Raw genomic sequence first — 20755 nt, forward strand, 5'->3', positions numbered from 1 at the left:
ATTTTCTTATAACTGGTCAAGTGGATTCTGTTGCTATTATGCTTGTTGGTGTTATTAGCAGGGGAAATGCTGTACATTTTTTCTTGCTTGGTTAATTGTAAATTCTTGCCATACTGCAACTGTTTCTTAGATTATTATTAGCTTTTGATCCTTGTGCTATGTCCATGAATTGCATACCACATCTTTTTTTATTTATTGTGCTGAAATTTTAGGTCATATTGTCTGTCACCCCGCAGATTCTTTTTCAGTATCCTCCTGGAAGGAAGTTACCTGTGCAACCAAAGGATTTGCTTGCCTTTTGTTTTCCTGGAGGTGTTAAGGTATGGTGCAACTGATTGTTTCCATCCATGTTTTGCATGCTTATCAATCTAATGCTTTATGAAAGAATTGATGTGCTTCTTTTGAAAAAAAAAATTGTTTCCCCCTGATACAGCTAGCCAATCTCGATTCCATATTAAGAATCAATGAGATCAGATTGGCGGTGCTGCACAGGCCAAGATTTGAACCATTCTTCTGAAGCAGGGTAAAAAAGGATTGCTGATTTGTTGATTTTAGCAGCGTGTGATGGGGAAAAAAATAGAGAATAAGAAAAGAAAGGAAAGAGATAGGGGCTGAATAGCAATATGAACAGTGACTCTTGATGAAAAGAGGAGAGAGATAGCATATTACTGGAATTTCGTGATATTATAATTCGGGTTATGGAATTTCGTGAAATATTATAATTCGGATTTGACCATAACCGAAATGGACCAAAATTTCATTGACTATTAATTGGGTGACGAGTGACGAGTGACGTTATAAGTATTTAAAGAACCCTCCCCCTCAGCCACCACCCCACTCAAAAAAAAAAAAAAAAAATTGAATCCTTCTAATATCTAGTTCCCTAAAATAAGTAGCCTAACTTAGCATAGATGTCAAAGCGTCCAGGCCCCCTCCAACGCCTTGGATCACATAGACTGTGTGACAAGTGACAACTATGTAACCTAGAAAATACTTTTAAGAATATTAACTTGCTAAACTACTAAAACACCAAAACAAAAGCTATATCTAATTGGACTCTTCGGTATTGATCTATGACAATTAAGGAATGGGCTCCACAAGATTCCTTATAAAAGGCAACGTTTAGCGAGCACAAGTCATAGTCTCCGAGAATAAAAGGCTTAGAGCGAAAGCTGGCTACGGAGTTTAACATATGAAAATTGAAAGCCAACCACTAAGTATTTACCCTATTTTTTTGCCAAAAAAAGGGGAAAAGTAATGTACCTTCAACTTTGAATCTTCCACAAAACTTCAACAAAATGAGGAAAATTGTCACTATAGATGTGTAACAGTACCACTCAACATCTTATTCCACAAAAATATAGGAGTGATTTGGCCAAGAATCACAAAAACTAAGTTTTCTTGGTGCAAAACTCGGAAACAGCCTCTCTTGGGAAGCCAGGGGGTAAGGCTGCATACATTTATCCCTCCCAGAACCTGCAGTAGCGGGAGCAGCCTCGTGCACTGGATTTGAAACTGTCAAAACTCTTGAAACAGATCGAAATTTTGACCCATTTCGATTGATGCTATATATTTCATAACATGCATGGGTTTGTATAATTTTGACTGAAACGATACTAATACCCGAAACGATGTTGAAATTTCACTGTAAGTGCGAAATTTCAACCAAAACATTGTCCGAGCCAGATATTGCACATGGTTTCATGTTGACCGTTGTTAAAACCAAAAAATTCATGAAATTTCAGTGAAACTGACCAGAATTTCAAACATTGGTGAGGATGGCAATCTCAGACCTGCTGACCTGTTTGAATGAGCCAGATTACAATTCCGGTCTAATTTTCAGTAACAGAGAAGTGCCAAAGCAAGGATATTAACAAGAATTAAGTTTCAAACGAAAGCTAAAATGGAGGAGAGCAGATCTGACTTTCGGCATAGGGAAAAAGGCCAGTACCTTGAAGAAGATGGTATTTTCTAATATTTAACATTATCAGGGAAAACAGAGCATACATATTAAGAGCTAAACAGAACAGCACAATTATATTTGAAGAGAAGAGTTACGTACCTCTGTGTGGATGACTGATTGTTATTTGTAGATTACAGGAACCATGTAGAAGAAATGGGAAGGAAATGAAGAAAGACAGAAAAGAGCAAATGTGAAGCAGAAGAGAGGATTCTATGGAGGCATAATGGATAAGCAGTGGAGAGAGAAATTGCTAAATTGGAAGAAAAGAATAAGGTAGATCAACGAGAGAAAAGTATCCAGTCACTGCTGGTCTGGTCATTGCCTGTTGGTGAGTGGATGCATTTAAAAACAAATTAATTAATTATCCAAAATTACCTATCTAACAGGGGGTGGTTACATTGTTATTTTGAGACAAAATTGACTCTCTTAGGAATTAGGATTATAATAATTGCTGGAGAATAGACTTTATAAAAGAACTTTTGTAACTGACTAAAGCTTCTAACAATCTGAACAGACTTTTAGAAGTTGGCTATTTAAAAAAAAGATCAACCAACTTGATAATGTGACCATAGAACTTGTACTACTGGGGCCCACACCATAAAAGAAATCATCAACCTCCCTAGTGACTACTAATCTGGCCCCAGCTGGACTGAAAAAAATTACATATTTTCCCCTTAATAATACAGTAATTAGAAAGTACTTAATAATCTACACATGTTCCATTGTCGAAATTTTCCTTCAAAAATTTTATGTTCACTCAAACAAGTTGTCATCATTCTTCAGGTTTTCACTTCCTCAGGGTTTTTCTTTGATAATGATTTTGCATTTGGAAGAAAAGGGAGTGAAAGGAAATTGTTACACCTAATAGTTGGTATAAGGTGGGAGATAAAAAAAAAAAAATGAGCTATGCTAACCTGCAAATTGAAGATTATCCACTTGCATGCATGAAAAATGTTCACCAAATTTAACATCATTCCAAGCTGAAGGGCAATGATCCCTTCAACCTGTGACACTGAGAATAAGAGAGAATGGAGGGAGTGAAACTCTCTGCATTTCATTATGTGCAGATGAGTAACACTCTTGGAGTGAATACCATGTGTCAGTAACTCATTCAATGGACCTAGAAGATACAAACTACATTGACTTCCTTTCTCTTGGTGATGCAATGCACATAGGATCATGGTTTAAAGTATTGCTGTGTATTGTACAGTATCAGTCGGCATTGATATGATACCTACGGTACAATACGCTCCACTAATCATCGATATGTACCGATACTCTCGATACGCACAATTGTGCTATGAACTGATTCATCAATACTCACTGATACGCAATTGATACTAACCAATACTTAAGATTTGTATCTATAGGATCCATTTCTCTTTCAAAACAGAACTTGTTCTTCTCCCTGGCAATACTTGAGTTTCCACATTTTGAAGCACAACTGCACTTACTCAACAGATTCACAATCTTGATTTACCATTCTTTCATATCCTCCGTAATGTCGAAGTAGGTTACACTAGGTAAACAACTTCCAAGATAATAAAGCTCAAACCAATCCAAATCTGACCTCTCAAATTAATCTCAACAGAAACCAGAAATAGAACCAGAGAAGGAAAACTTCAGCAGAGAAGTTAGAAAGACAAAACCTGTCCAGAAGTATCCAGGATCAACTCAGAAAAGTCACGCACAGAAGTAGGCAACAACTCAGCAACAGAACCCAATAGTAGCCAGCACTTTCCCAGAGAATTCTGGGTTTCGGTCAGAACTGGAAGTAGCCCTGCGGATCAGTTTTGGCCAGGCAGCAGGGGCTGGAACCCTAGTCGAGAGGTCCCCTTGAGATGGCCTTTAAACCCTCCAAAGGGTCTTCAAATCTGCTGGACAGAAGAGGAGAAATAGGCCTGGTTGATCCTTCTCAAAACCCAAACCTCTGAGAAATCGATGGCTGATATATGTCTGTTCCTTGCTCTGCAACTATGGATGCTGATGTGCCTTCAATCGATGCTTCAAACACTCACAAATCTCTCTCTCACAGAAATCAATAGCAGAGAACAGAAAAGAAAAAGAAAAGAAGATGTAAAGTCGAGATAGATGTGGGCGGGAATGGCTATCTCAGCCTGGGTATCTCACCCACAGCTATTCCAGCTGTTTGTCTTCCTTTCTCAGGAAAGGGAGCAAGCAAAAACTGCAGCAATCTTCATTAATTCAAAAGTGTTTTGTGTCTAAAGCAGACCCTCCTTATATAGAGGTCTGAAATTACAAAATAGAAGCTTGACACAAAATAGAAACTAATGAAAATAAAAGCTAAATCAAAATAGCAACTAATTCAAATTAGAGACTAATGCAAAATAAAAACTAACTCTATCTCTAATTTAGGAAATAAAATAATAGCTAATAGGACTTCCTAAAACAGAACCATAATACTAAAATAGGAAACTAAAATATGAAATATGGAACCACTTTACTGTTCATGTGAACTGTGTTTCATGAACAGTAATTTCTGACTCTTGTTTCGTGTCAAGCTTTGATCTGCATCACTCTGTGTTATGAATTATGGCATCCTCATGTTGATCATCTCCTCCAGTATGTATCTGCAGAGTCCTTGAAGCCAAGGTTCAAGAACTCATTTCGTTTCGGTGTTTTGGTGGTTTCAAACCACCAAAATAGTGTACTTTTTCCTTATGTTTTGCTTTGAAATTTTGGGGGGTATAATGGCTGAAATTTGCGAAATGAGCAAAATGAAATGACCGAGATAACCAAAATTTCGACGAAAAAGTGCATTTTTGGACCAAAATTTCGGCAAGATGACTGAAATATGACCAAAAAATTGTGTGCATTTGTGTTTTATATGCTGTTTCTTTTTGGATTAATAAAAAAAGACCAAAATATCCAAGATTTCGGCAAGATTTCACCGAGTTTTTGAACCATACTTGCAGTTAGATAAGTGTCTTCAATTTGATTTATCCATTCCATTTAATTCTTAATTTCCATAAGATCATCATAATAACTAATGCCATCATTTTCATTTAAGCCAAGTGTGTTGATTACTTGATTCTTCCACAAAATTGAACGTTGCATCTTATGTCATGATTGCTTAAGTTACTGCCATTCCTTTTGTAGTGTTCTAGTAGAATTTTTTTTAAGAAGCTGTATGGCAAGATCAAACAATTAAGTTTGTTTTACTTCTTTTTTTGCTAAGTTTGAGTAGATTTCGGTAAAACAAACTAAAACATTGAATCAAACATGAATTATTGCATCAATTTGTTCATAGATTTTAAAATTTTTTAGAAAGTTGAATATATACTACTACTATATGTAAGAAACATCATCCTTTTGAATAATTTCAATTGAATACACTTGTCTTGCAGTACATTGTTCTCTATTTTAGTGTTTATGCATGATATATGTTATATATAGATTGTTTCTTACTTTTTTTTTTATGCAAAATGTATTAAAAATGTGTTTCCTGTCCATTTATGCGCTCATCTTTTATGTATCTTAGCTTAACTCTGATATGATACAATACCCTCCTATATGTATTGTAAATTAGGCGACTGATACGGAGACCAATACTTTAATGCAAAAGTTGTAGTTTTTTTTTGGGTGAATAAATAATTCACTACAGAAGTTGTAGTTACTTTCTTAATAAATGAAACTTCTTTTTTAGTATTTTCATGAGGTGTTTATCTTCTATTTTCTTACCCCCGTTGTGGACCATGTTGCAACAATATGGTTACTCAATTGCAACCTAGTGGTTGCGGGTTTGAGTTGAGAAACAGCCTCTCCAGGAAGTGGAGGTAAGGCTGTGTAAATTATGACCCTCCCCAGACCCCCCGGTGGCAGAAGCCCTCATGCACTGGGTATTCCTTTTTTTTTTTTAGTTATACCTGTGCTTCACACGTCCTTGGTGTTCTTTGTACATCACCCCCCCAAGGAAAATCTAGTTAGTTCTTTGTATTTTAGATAATCCAGTTCTTGGAGTTCTTTTTCTTTGGGTGAATAAATAATTCATTACCATAGAGACGAAGAAGAAAAACAACCCCAAAGAGGGCGGAAAGAAAAGAAAAAGACAAGAAAATATAATCCAATTCTTGGTGTTCTTTGTACACCTCCTGTAAATTTTTGTTACCATAGACAAGAAAACGGGAAGAAAAGAATATTGCAAATTTGTCATCATGATATTTTATTTTTCCTTACTATATCCAAATTTCTGCAGCTGAGTGCTTAGTTTCAGTGTATTTCACTTAATTGATGATATTGACAATTGTTGTAGGCTCGCTTGATGGAGAGGACTCCATCAATGAGTGATCTAAATGAGGTTGTCTATGGACAGGTATGTTGAATCATTTACAACTGGGTTGTCTCTGTTCTGCTTATATTAAACTACCTTTTTTTTTCATGGTTGTAGAATCAAACTACGTTTTCTAAATAGCTTATTTTATTTTATTTATTCTACTTTTTTAAGGTAAGAAACTTTGAGAAACTTCTTTTTTCCTTTAAGAAAAGCTACCTGTACGCTCAGGATGTTGCACAATGCTTGACTCACATAAGACCCTCTACAAAAGACTCCCTTCCTGCTTCATATATCATCACAAAAAACTGTACGGAATAAACCCCTTGCATAATTACAAATTCATCCCTTGGGCTTAAAGATAACAGAGTATCAACTCGACACCATCCTCCCTAGCTGCTCTTGTTTCCTGGCTTTCTGTATTTTCTTTTGCTTCAAAGACGATCACACTCCTCTCCTCCAAATGCTCCAACAAATTGCAAAAAGGGATCATCCTCCGCAGGGATGAAGCCCTTCCTGCTAAACAGCCACCATCCACTCGACCAAAACAGTCAATAATGAATTAAGAAATATCCAAAATTTTTTTGTTGCATGTGATTTTGTTGCCAACTGAAAAGATATGTAGATTATAGAAGTAACTGCCAATTCTGTAAGTTTCTTATGAACTATGCTGCTTATTAATTCCTTTTAAAATTTAGTTGTTATTTTCCCTTTCTTATCTTACAAAACGTTGGTGTGCTTTTATTTTCCCTAAAATACTAGTTGGTGATAATAATCTCTGTTTTCATGAAATATTGTATGTTGCCATTATGGCTGTCAATGGGAACCCAGTGATGCCTAGTTCTTGGGGCCAGGTTGTTAATTGGATATGGTTTGGCTCTATGCCTTTTACTTGGTAAGAAATGGACACATCTGAGATACAATGAACGCAATTACATCCAATTGGTGATAATTTGAGGTAAAATCATTTAACAAGGTACAACAATGCATCAGTTAGTAGCAGTCATGGTGTGAATTACTGCTGGAGCTAAAAGTAAAAGGGTAGATAGAAAGTTGATTTTTAGTGGAGACAAAGTAGTTAGTGAAGGTATGGGATACTGGAAGTTATTAGTTGCTTTTAGTCTTTTACGTATTTGGGTTATACATGAGGAGTTTGGTGCTTGTAAGGGGTTATGGCTGTTTGCGATTGTATCTTGGGTCTGAGATTGATCTACTTGGAGTAACTTTTCTGGCTATGGTGCTCATATGCGTGGAGATATGACATTACTATATCCCTTGTCTTTAGGAAGAGCCAGAGCTGTTAATCTCATAAGAATTCTTAGGAGCCAATCTAGCATGAATGATTCCTAAAGAAAACCAAATAGTGGTTTGCACAATGAAAGAGATTACCTATTGAATTTTTTCTGAATTTTTTTTTTTTTTTGGATGAGTAAATAAATGCACTAAAAGAAGGGGAGGGAGAGTACAAGGGGAGATTACAAAACCAATAAGGGTAACCAAAGCCCAGAAAGGACTACATCCAAGGCCCAATGGGCTTGAAGACTCAAAAACATGTCATACAAGACATGTCCATTACATGGGCTAAAAAATAAAGCCCAATTGGGAAACGCAACTCAAAACTCATAACCCACATGGGTAGAGAGACAAGAACCAAGAAGCCCAAATTAAAGAAGAGGGGCAAACAAGACAATTCCAAGTAGGGTTCCACCAAACCCTACTCAACATGTCTCCACACTTCAACATCCTAGCTGCCAAGACAGATTTGGAGCTCCTCTGGCAAGAAAGGCAGCCATGGCGGTGGGGCGCTGGCCTTGTGGAGGGCCATGTCCAAGCAAGAAGCTGGCCAACCTTTGATGACAGACGTGGCAGGATGGGCGCCGGCCTTGCTGAGGGCAACAGTGAGGCGGTTGTCGGACGAGCATAGCTGGCATCCTTGCGGGCTGCTGGTCATGCAAGTGGTTGGCCATGAGGGCGCTGGGGGAGCAAACGAATTGTTATGGGAGGAGACGGAGAAATCGGAAAAACCAGATCTAGGCTGCAGCTTGGTCAGCGGCAAGTTAAACAAGAACTGGGCAGCGGCACATGGATAGGCTGCTGCAGCAGAGAGCGGAGAACTCGGCGACAACAAGGGCCAGATATGATCTGCAGCAAAGCTAGCGGCACAACGTCTCTCCAGATCTGAGCATCGACTCAAGAAACTTGCCAGATTGGAGGCTTGACACTAAGGAATCTCAAGGGAGTTTGCAAGGGTGGGTCGTGACCTCCTGATTGTGTGAGACAGAAAAGGAAGGAGAAGAGAAAGAGAAAGGGAGAGGGAGAAGAATAAAAGAAAGAGGAGATGGAAGAAGACAGTTGAGGGTGAGAGGGGGAAAATGAGAGATGGAGAAGGAAGGGTGAGAGAAAAGGGGGAGGGGGGGAGCAGCCCAGTCTCATGGCGAGGCTGCTCCCAACAGCGGTCGACAATGAAAAAATCTTCTGGGAAGAGGGGAGAGAGAGAGAGAGAGAGAGAGAGAGAGAGAGAGAGAGAGAGAGAGAGAGAGAGTCCTCCGGATCTGATCAGTCTTGTTAATTGTTAATGTAGTGGCATAGAATTCTAAGTGCTTGAATCCTTGGATTTCTGAGGAGTCAAATGTATCTTAATCATCAAGTACTGATGAACCCCCTTCTTTGATTGTTAATCCATCTTCCGCCCAGCCGATTGGCCAGAGTATTCTTTTTTTTCTTCTTCTGAGTGTAGACATCTACTGATCTACCTAAGGTTCTGTCAAACCTTGTTGAGTGATATAAGAGTTAACATCTTGTTGTTCACCTATTGTTAGCTGTACTGATATTTTCAGTTGCTGGGAGCTGGGGTATAACTGTATAAGATACTGATGTTAGAGCTGGAAGGTCCTATTATGGGTTAGGTTATTGGATGTCTATGTAAGACCTAGCCCTACATTATCTAACCTACAATATGTGGACTGTAATGGGTCAGGAATATTCTCAAACACTTGTGGAGAAAATTGAAGGATTTAAAAAACAAGAGGAGTTATACAATGGGAGTTAAGAGTTAGACATAATTGATTAAATAATGAATCGAATGGGACTTGAAAACTGACGGAATTTGTTATTAATTCTAAGGAATAGAACTAAATACTCTTTCAACTAAGCCAAGTAAATGGATTTAAAAACATGGATCTTGTTTCAAATTCAAAGGAAGAGAAGTAAGTAATGAAGCCAATTTTGAAAACATTTAGTCAAACATTTGACTCAAATTTCTTTTGGACAAAAATACAGGAATTTAAAATTTCAGAAGTGAAAGGAATTGACTCTGAATTTCAGTAGATTTTTAGTAACTGGAAATTTTGGGTTTTATTTGATGTTTGACCAAACCCATCAAAATAGTTGTGGTTATGTTCAGAAGGGGAAGGTTTTAGATTTCATTTCTTAAGACATTTGATTAGTGGAAAAAGGTATTACTACTTTTGGTTAGAGATTTTCCTTGGCTGTGCACTAAATCCATGTGTCAATCATGGTTCAAAATCTCGCTGAGATCTCGGAAATTTCGTGTTTTTTCTTTTACCAAGTCGAGATGTGCTACGAATTACAGAAAGGTAATCATTCCGGCGAGATACCGAAATGATACCAACCAAGGCTTATAAATACTCAACCTCGTGTGGGGAGTCAAAATTTCGACTCCAATTCGACTGTCTTGGCAAAATTTTGGCTCCTTGCATTTGAACTTAAAATCACTCTGCTATCCACTAACTTGCCACATCTTCACATCTATTGCCTTGAAGATCACTCCTAGTTGAAGATCTACACATTTCAAGCTTTGAAAGGTAAACCACTTTCCCCAAAATCATTTTTTGAAATAGTAACATAAATACATGTTAAATAGGGCTAGATTTTTTATATGTTAGACACTAGAGGCTGATCTATGACCTCACGGAGTCGAAACTTTTTTTGGTTCATAAATATTTTTTTTCTGGTTTAAAAAAATACATTTTCCATCAACATAAAATGTATTTTTTTACAACATAAAATGTATTTTTTTATTGTTAATATAGCTTTGATGGAACTTAATTATATATATGTTACTCACCATTGGCTGATCTATGACTCTATCAGAGCGAATTTTTTTTCCAGACATGGCATGCATTTGTGGTGCAGTTAGAGGAAAATGCACGTCGACTCCATCATACTGGGCGTGGAATCCAGCCAGACCGTCATAGTTCTTTCCAATAGACAGTCATTATGATTAGTGTTATATAACTAATATGTTTGGGACTTAGGATGTTGCCAATTGAGACTTTGAGATTTAAGAGTAAGACGCTCATTGGATGACTTTAGTTAGGACTTGGGAGTTAGGGAGTTGGGGAGTTGCATAGTGTATTACTCTAGTACTCTAAATATTAGTTAATTAATGTGGAAGTATGTTTTGATCATGACTTAGATGCGTTATTTACTTGTTTTACTATCATATTATATCTTGTTCTAGCAATATTTTATAAAATCTCCAGAACAGTTAGACAGTTGCTGCCAAACAAAGGTGCAATTCTAAAACACTACCATATTCTAATATTTTTGCAAATTTAAGTTCTAAGCATGTTTATTAACCTTAAAACAAGCTTCCCACTAAGTTTCAGGTTATAATATGGCCGTTTGACCATCGAAATAGTCAACTGAGTAAAAAAAAATTCACCCAACTCGCCAAGATCTTGTTGAGGTTTCGGCATTTCGATGGTTCTGATACCACCGAAACACCGAAACGAAACGAGATTTCGAGCCATGGTGTTAATAAGAATGTCTGGAAAGAGGGATTACAATAGGATACATGGAGCTAAATCACAAATGTTAATTGTTAGTGTTGGAGGGTAGATTTCAAACTTGGATACTTAAGAATAAAAGATCAAAATTGAATGGAAGGAAAAAATAAGGTTAAGGGAACAGATATGAACAAGAGTATTTGAGAACTACAAGAGAAAAATGAGAGAGAGATAAGAGTAGAGTAAGTAGGGAGTTGGTTAGTTTTAGACGGACTTTGCTATTCAAACTTCAATTCATTAATTCAAAACTATAGTTTTGTTTGTTAGGAGTGCATATATATATATATATACTTAAAAAAAACTGAATCTCTAAAGACTTAGCAGCTTAAACTATAACTGTCGAACTGTAGTATTTGGGTCACTTGGGTATATTCTCATCTTCTTAAGAATGATGGAGATGACTCCATCTGAACTGTCTTCTTTGCTACTGCTACCTTTTGGGTCTATGCAATATCCTCCTTGCTAGACCCATCGCCGTTGGAGCCATCTCTATATTCGTTGTTGATGGCTCCGGAACCAGCCTTTGGCTTGTTACCTGGCACCCTATAGGGATACTTCTCTCAGCTCTTAGCCCTAGAATCATTTACTCCTCTGGCTTAGGGAGAAATGCACCTGTCTCCTCTGTCATTCGGAACAATGCTTGGTGTCTCGCTCCTTCCTCCCTGCCCCTTTCCAACATCTGGTCCTCCTTGCCTCCCCTCCCCTTGGTCACTGGAGAAGAGAGGACTCCATCTCCTGGCTCCCTTGCACTTCTGGTAAGTTCTCCTCTGCCTGTGGTTGGAACCGTATCCGTCCCTCTGGCCCCACCTTCACTTGGCATAAAATCATCTGGTTCAAAGGCCACATCCCTTACCACAGCTTCACTACTTGACGAGCTATGACCAACTGCCTCCCCACGCAGTCTTTCCTTCTTTACCGGCACACTAGGGTGCCTTCCTCTTGCTAGCTCTATTGGAATGCCACTGAGGATGTTGACCACCTTTTCTTCTCGTGCCCATTCTCCTGCATCATTTGGAAGAGAGTACTGAATTGTTGTTGGCCTTCTGGAAGAAGACCCCTTCCCCTTAGTAGAGAATGGATTTGGGTGGACGTGACTTTTGCTAGTTCCTTTATTTGCGACACTGTTGGAAGGCTTGTTTTTTGTGCCTCCATCAACCACATCTGGATGGATTGGAATCTTAGAAGATGGACTTTCAACTCTCGCCCTTATGACAAGATTTGGAATGTCGTCTATTTTTATGTCTGCTATAAGCTTGCTTCTTTAAGATTGAAACCGGTTAGGGATTCCCCAAGGAACAAGCTCATTGTTGTATCCTGGGGCCTCCCTCCACCCATTTTGCCTCCCCGCTCTGGATTGTTTGGTGCCCCCTTTTTCTGGTTTTGGCTTGATTGTTTGAGCCCACGACCCCTTGGGTTGCTTCCCTCCCCCCCCCCCCCCCTTTTTTCCTTTTGCCAAGGCTCTTTCTCTAGTGATCTTTCTCCCCCCTCCTCTTTCTCCCTTGTATTATATTCTTCTTTCGGTAATGAATTATCTATTCATCCAAAAATAAAAAAAAAAGAATGTTCGCACTAGTTAGAAGGAACACTGAACCCCTCCTCTCATGATTTATTTTAAAAGTCACATTGCTATTCAAAAAACTGGCCAATGACTTCATCTGACACTCCAGTTCTTATTAAATTACAAACTTACCCTTTAATTGAGTATTTAACTGAAGTTCAAAGCAAAAGTTGACCTTCATCATTCTTAGTATATTCTTTGAATAGTTGTTACTTGTTCATAACTCTATGTCGTATCCAAATAGAAAGTGTAGAGTTGCCTCAAAGGCTTAGGCTTGGTCCTCCATAAGGGCTTCGATTTAGACAAGCCATTGATTCACTAATGCACTAATTCTCCTTCTACAGGAAAAAATCCATTGTGTAAAGTTGGGTGGATTAAAAATGTCAATCACTTGATAGGAATGGACTTATCATTCTCTTTAGCTTCAGCATTTGTAAATCCTTGGCTGGTACTAGCTTGATCCTGAGGTGGCTGTGGTCATTTACAAGTGATATCACATCATTTTAAACATTTCACAAATAATATGCCTCAACAAGTGGTGCTCATGACTATTGAAACTGGAACTGTTCACCCAAGCTACCTCGCTGGGGTTCAGTGTTGAATCCCAACATGTGAACATCATCTTCTGAAACCAGTGTGGGGCACAACAACGGCTATCAGTTGCCGTTGAACATAATTTAACTACTTTCACTTATGCATGGAAGATGATACTCTGTTGCCAATCATCTGTTGCATGTTTTTTTTTTCTAGATTTATTCAACAAAAGAATGAAACACTAAATAGTTCTGCTTGTCATAATTATACTCTTTGTAAAGATTTTTTTTCTTCCATTTACCTTTTTCTTGTTGCTTCAATTGAAGGTAAATTTATTTCTTCATATCAAAATTTTTGGCTTTCTTTTACAGGAGCATCTAGGCAGAGATGATTTAGCTTTCATTTTTTCCTTGAAGGTAAGTCATTTCTTCTTGTTTTTCTTCAATCAGCTACAGAGTATGATATTTTCTTTTAGTATTCAGAGAAAAATTATACAGGGAAAGAATGTTCCCTGATTACAAGTTATGCATCATGATAATATCATTTACAAAGGGCCCATCATCCAGTGAGGTAGCAAGTACCTTAAATTCATTCACCTTGTACCATCCAGGCAATTGGAGTCCAACTTTGTTCAACATCTTGAAATTCATTTCACCCATCAGATCCATTATCTGTGAAAATCCCTTAGTTAGATTTTCTCTCATATCTTCAATGTTCCCTCAATTTATGTCTTACGAAGTTCCCCACTTATCCACGTAATGTTCCCATGGGTACATATCTGAATAGAGGCATCACTTAGACATGACTATAGGCTCAAAGGGACATACTCCACAAGGTGTCACAAAATATCTCTTGTTGATATACTATTGTTTTGTGCCCTTCCTAACAGTTTGGGATAAGCGGTTGTAACATGGTTCCATATTTAGAATTAAGAAAGGATCAAGGTAAGAGAGAGAGAGAGAGAGAGCTCTTCCCACCTATATTGGATTATTACTAACATGATAGGAGCAAGGATTAAATTATCGGTATTGGTCACCGTATCGGTCAGCTAAAATAAAGATACATATCAGAGGGTATCTTATCATATCGGAGACACGCTAAGCTACCCTAAAGATATCCATATAAATGGATAGGAAACACATGTTCATACACTACATAAAGAGGCAGTTAAAAAAAATTATATATAACATGTATTATGCATAAACACTAAAATGGAGAATATCATACTGAGAGACAAGTTATTCAATTGAAATTGTTCAAAAGAGGTTTCTTACAAATTTTTTTTTTCTATTGTCATTGCCATTGCCATTGCCATTCTGGTGAGTGCCATGAAGAGGGCCATTATGGTTCATATTCATTGCTAGGAGCTTCCTCTTAAATAGGAGATACTAAGATAATGTTGTGCATTTGTCAAACATAGGCACAATATTAACCTAGTCGAAATAATTATGAGTTATACTCCACATTCATGGTAGAATCTAGTTATTGCTCTGGAGTGGCCAATGTTGGTCCTGCATAAGCCCTATATCTATAGCCTGAAGAAGCACCTGAAGATACATGATGTCTATATCTAGATGAGGCACCAACGTGATTCGAACTAATGCTCATTAAGTCCATGCTCCTCATCAACACATCACTGTCACTTGGATTGTGGGAACGCTTACCCTCCCGACTATAAGACTTTGGTTGTGGGTGAGCACCATGATCTACATTTTGGGTTGCATGTGTAAATGCTCCCTTTTCTGTGAAATGTATCGGTACATTTGTTTCTCCACCACCACCACCGCCACCATCTTTGGCTTGATCATCATCACTTTCTTATTGGGTTCCACTATAAGCAACTCCTGACCTCGTCGTCTTAATGAGACCATCATCGGAGCTACTGTCATCCTTTTGTACATCTGATGGTGCTTATTTTTCATCAAGCGGAAAATCTTTATTTATCTCTTTAATGATGTCCTCTATAATTGGATCAAGTGTCGTTTCTCATCAGCCTTCAGACAATCGATCCATCACCAAAACATTTTCGGTCTCCTTAATCCATCTCTTAACTGGATCTTCGTCGATTATGTGGGTGAAGTTGATTGGTTGACATCAATCTCATCCACTGATCTCTCAAATTCTAACTGTTTCATCTTCAACTTCATGTTGCAGACTTGTAGTGCACATATACTAACTTCTTTAGCTTGTTATAAGACGATTTCGATGTTTGGTGTGTATCAACCCGAACATAGTCCAGTTATGTTCGCAACCACTTGAGGAGGCTATGCATGTTAATATTTTCATTGCGATTGGCCTTAAGTTTGGAGCACTCCACCTATAGTTGAGACACCAATTAGCTGCACAAGGATAATTACAATATTAAGAATTTGAAATAAAATTGAAATACCAGGATAACTTATTAAACCTAACTTACCTGGACATTGTGTTCCTCTACCACAGACGGCTAAATGATTGGCAAGCTCACGAGTGGCCTCCCAGAAGTACTTCGTCTATAGAGGTATTAAATTATTAATACGCCACTCAATGTATTAAACATTTATCAATATGCAAGATTTTTGTTATGAATAAATAATTTGTGACCGAGAGGAGGGGGGAAGGACCCATAGAGCACAAAGCCCAAGAGGAGCTCAAAGGCTAGAGGGCCAAACTAAAGGGTGGGGAAATCAATTGGGGGTGGGGAGATGATGGAAGGGAAAGGCCCCAGGAAACAACAATGAGCCTGTTCCTTGGGGTATTAAGAACTAAACTATAATGGGTAGAGCCAATCTTGGAGCTAACATTGAAGAAGATGGCTTTCCAAATCCTATCAAAAGAGTGAGAGTTGGAAGTTCATCTTTAGAGATTGTGCTCCATCCAAATATGGTTGATTGCTACTGCAAAGGTGAGCTTCCTTATTGTTTCACAAATGGTAGAACCGTCAAAAGTCATATCAATCCAGATCCACTCTCTGGACAAAAGGAGGGGGTTTTATAGGATGGCCAAATGGATTTGAGAGCCTTCTTCTAGATAGAAGAGGAGAAAGGGCAAGAAGAGATATATAGCATCTCCGGTGCCATTCCAACATAGGCAGTAGGACGAGAGGACCTAGCTGTGTCGATGGATGAGGAAAGATTGGGTAGGGAGGTAGTTGGAGAGCGCACCAAACAGTGAAGCTGTGACGAGCTTAGTTGTCAAGGACGCCAAGGCGATTGCCTAGGGCCTAGGTGACATCGCGTTATTGCACTGCATGTTGCCTAGTGTTTTGGCACTTATTTATGCCAAATATGATTTACTCAAATGATTTCATTTACTTAAGATATTATTTATAAATAAGAAAATACCCCTTATTTGAACCTAGTAAAAATAGCTTAAAATCAAATTCCAAAAGGATAAAAAGTCAACCCCCTGTCCAAGAACAAATACTGGATTTTGGTTGTAGGGGTGATTTTCAACTTTTAAATGCTGGAGTTTTTATCAATTATGAAAATTTTATAAATCTTATCAAGTTAAAACATTGCTAAAAACCAAAAGTCTGGTAAAATAATCTTTTGTTTTGATATCCATAAAATTATTTTCATTCAGGTGATTTTAACAGCATTTGCGCACTTTAAAATAAGTTTGACCGAAACATAACTTTGTCATTACAACTCAGATTTAAGTAATCTTAGACTTGTTAGAAAACTGGTTTTATGCTATACCTAATACAAAAACTCTCATGTAAAAATAAAATTATTTGACCAGTTAAACTTATTATTGAACAAGAGCAATTCTTTAAATGTTGATTTTTTATGATTTGATTTGGCTAATTGTTGATTTTTAATGACTTGACTTGGCTTAATGTTGATTTTTTTTTTAATAATAAAAGGTATATGTAGCTTACTAAACAATGATAGAAAATAGGAAAAATAAAAAATAACACTTAGTCGCCTTGTTCGCCTTGAGGTGAGCGCCTTCTTGCCTAAGCGCTTAGACAACCCTCCAACGCCTTGGTTCGCCTTTGCTCCATGACAACTATGGTGGCGAGGGGCATGGCATTTAAACCAGACGGTTTTATGCCCAAGGAATGAGCGTGGTTTCAATTAAAATGAATTCTCAAGCAGAGGCCAAAGTGAAGTAGCCCGTAGAGGAGGGAGTACAAATGATCTTATCTTCCCTTCCATGGTGCTCGGGAGGGATGAGTGGAAGAACTGACCAGAGGTCTGAGAGAGGGGGGGACCAGCCATTAAGGGAGAGGGTGCAAGACAATATAGCAGATCTAGGAAGGCCTGAGGCGTAGATCGCTCTAGGGGGGACCAAATTGGCAAGGATACTGGAAGGGTGCCAGGGATTGAGCCAAAGGGAGGTGGAAGAGCCACTACCAATTACATAGGAGATACCGTTGAGGGCAGCAGGCCTAAAGGAGATAATAGTCTGCCATATCAATGATGCACCCTAGGATAGCACAACAAACCAAAGGGAATCATTTTTTAGGGGGGTATAGTAAATCCAAGAGACCCAGATACTGTGGTATTTGGAGCAATCTTCCAGATAGGCTTCAGGATGCTGACAGAGTTGGTGCTTCGGCCTTGGGGGAGCAAACTTTAAACCAACTGATAGGGTGTAGGAATTTTGAGGATTCGGTTCCTTTCCATAGGAAGGAGTGGAGAAGGGATTCGATGGCTTTGGCTATGGAGGAGGGGAGGGAGAAAATGCTTGACCAATAAAGGTACAAGGATTGGAGGACTGACTTGATGAGGACTAGACGGCCAGCATAAGAAAGGAGTTGGTGCCAATTATTAAAATCTTCCACGACATCTTTGGCCACATCAAGATTTGGTGCCTATTTGTTTATAACCAGGGTCACAGATTGCATCAAATCACCTCTAAACCTTAAATTTGCAGTGTAGTGAAGGTTCAGATTCAAATAATAGGCTGCACATGGTTTGTAATTGTTGTTAGCATACTAAATAGTAACTACTAACTAAATAGTAACTCTAACTAATAAGTGTTCAAAATAAAACATAAGTCATTTACTTAAGAGATTACCTGCCCAATGAATGTCTTAAATCAACATCTTTTCCCATTGGTTTTCTATAATCTTCAAAAATCTTTTGCATGAGCTTGGGCTGTCATTTTGTATATTTTGTTTGACAAGTTCTATACAATGCATTATATTACCCATAGTTTGTGCCTTATCCCCCTTTGCTTTAAGAACAACAAATAGTGGTTGCATGATATGAGTAAATTAGACCACTATCTCCCAAAACTTTGTTGAGGTGATTAGGTCTTGAACGGTTTTTTGAATTTTGGTGTCTACATATCTACTACTCAACAACTCACTAGAGGTGAATGACTTGAGCAAACCTTCCTTTTGGTTTTTGAGATTATCAAGTGCAATATAATTCATTGCAAATCATGTTGCTGCACGCCTCGCCAAGTCACCATTCGTGTACTTCCTCATTCAAGATTCCAACCATTTTGAAATTTGTAGCATTATCGGTCACTATGTGGATGACATTCTGTGACCCTATCTCTATGGACTCGACCACAACTTGATCCGTTAGGCTAAAGAAATACATTGCGTCCTTGATATCTTCAGATGCATTGAAAGACTTGTGGAAGATTATTTTCCTGTCGTAACATACAAGGAAGATTGAATTCTTCAATATACTCATTCACGTCTTTCACAATAGCTTTTAAGTAAGGCCTAGCAATTTCATAATGTGTGGGTGGCTTAACTTTTTGGCCACATACCTGAATCTCCTTAATTATAGTCTTAAAGTATGGATCTTTGGTTTTGTGGGGTGCAATCATAGAACTATGGAACCACCAGGAGATTGCTTTCCCAATCTTTTTGCTCAATGTCTTATGTTGAAAGCTCTGTTCAATCCTTTGTTGGCCTTCATCCTTCTATGTACAGGGTGCATGGCTCATGTCTTTAATATTTGGGCTCCTTTTCCCCTTACCCTTACCACTCTTTGTAAGTTTGTCAAACATACCCTTCACATTGGATACTCTATTAAGGCTAATAGGTTCCTTACCCTTACCCTTACACTTAGATACTCTTGGAGGACATGAGGAGCCAACACCTTGCTCAACAATAACTGGGCCACCACGTGCTGGTCTTACAGATTAAAAACTTCTTCTCAACTGCTCATCTCTCCATTCTTTTTCTTTTGCTTCCTCTCTTGACACATACATCACCTATTCGTCTGTGCCAATTGTTGATCTTCATCCTCTACCCCATATTGGATCGTGCATAATCCTAAAGATTCCTTAGATTGTTAACCAACCTATCCTCATCTTCAACAACCTATTTCACTTTATCTCTACTTCCCCTTAAGTGCTTTCTCGTTGGTTTGCTTACTTCATAAGGGCACTTTGTACACTTGGCAACATTAGAAAACCCTCTTGCTAGGTGTTGTTTATGCCTGATAAATCCAACTCCAAGGTGAATGGCGTCACAGTATTTGCACTTTATCCACAGTCTATTATTACCCACTTTCTCAGCTAAATCCCATAAAAAATCCATAGTCCTTCTATAAGCGACATCTTCCTAAAAAGGTACATAATGAAACATAACAGAAATAGATCAGTATCAATTCTTTAGAAAATAAAATTTGACATCATGTAGAAAAATGATAAAAAGTGGTTCAATAAAAAGATCCAAAACTTGGTGATGGATTTAATAAATTATGTTTTTTTATCAAAGAAGAATGAGCTGGTTTTCTCAAAGAAAAAAGACCCTTTTTTTGTATTTTTCTTAATTTTTAATATATATATATATATATTTTTTAATATTATGAAGGCACTTTCGAGATTTATTTATTTATTATTATTATTATTATTTTTTTTGGAGTTGTAAATATGTTGTTTGTATACTACATATAAAATATTCATACATTTTAGGTCAGCAACTTACAATATATCTAAGAAAATAAGAAAAAGTTTGGAACCTTCACTTTTTTGGGAAAAAACTTTGAATCTAAGTTCAAATCAAGTTTTTTCTCTAGATTCATGTTTACATAATACTTTTAGATCCTAAATGCATGTTCTAGAAACAAAAAGCATGGATAATAAACAACATTTTGAAAAAAATAATGGTTTATGAAGAACATACCCAAAAATATTTTCTTCAAAAGATTGACTTGGAGCCTTGCTTCGCTCAAGTTGAATCACGCCTTTGTAATCGTTTTTGGCTAATAGATTGAATCCCAACTTGATTTTGTGTTTTGTTAGAGAGAAAAGAGGTTAAAAGAGGTGAAGGAATTGTTTAGCCCAAGGAAAAGTCGTGTTTTGCTGCAAAAAATAAATCTTTTCTGCCTTTCAAGTTGTGTATCATACCGTATTGGTACAACATTGTACCTTATCGGTAAGTATCAGTCGATACTTTATGAAATTTATCGATATGTGCCGATAAACTAATGAAAACAAAGCTTTGTCTGGATTTATATGTATCGAAACGTAACGATACTTAAAAAAAATTTTAAAATGTATATGTGGCGTATCGGTGGTATCATATTGATGGCCACTAATATCAATACGTATTGACTGATACGGTATGATACGCACTGATACTTTGAACCTTGAATAGGAGAATTACATACACCTCCCTAGGGAGGCAAAAGGTAAAAAAA

The 20755-nt window shown here is 37.7% G+C and overlaps 1 protein-coding gene across 11 annotated transcripts in view; it reads left to right on the forward strand.

The window, feature by feature from the left end:
- Positions 1–44: 44 nt before the first annotated feature.
- Positions 45–20755, forward strand: part of LOC122088973 — a 52261-nt gene continuing 31550 nt past the window's right edge. For 2 of the 11 annotated variants that reach the window (XM_042658372.1, XM_042658370.1), the window contains exons 1-3: positions 55–320; positions 6237–6296; positions 13529–13573. In XM_042658372.1, coding sequence (XP_042514306.1) covers positions 6246–6296; positions 13529–13573 — 96 coding nt within the window. In that variant the 5' untranslated portion in view covers positions 55–320; positions 6237–6245. Of the gene's footprint in view, positions 321–2093; positions 2292–6236; positions 6297–13528; positions 13574–20755 lie in introns of all 11 variants that reach the window. The other 9 variants (XM_042658366.1, XM_042658376.1, XM_042658375.1 and 6 more) reach the window with 9 other exon arrangements.

Source organism: Macadamia integrifolia, chromosome 9 (genome assembly GCF_013358625.1).
Source record: "Macadamia integrifolia cultivar HAES 741 chromosome 9, SCU_Mint_v3, whole genome shotgun sequence".
Lineage (NCBI taxonomy): Eukaryota > Viridiplantae > Streptophyta > Magnoliopsida > Proteales > Proteaceae > Macadamia > Macadamia integrifolia.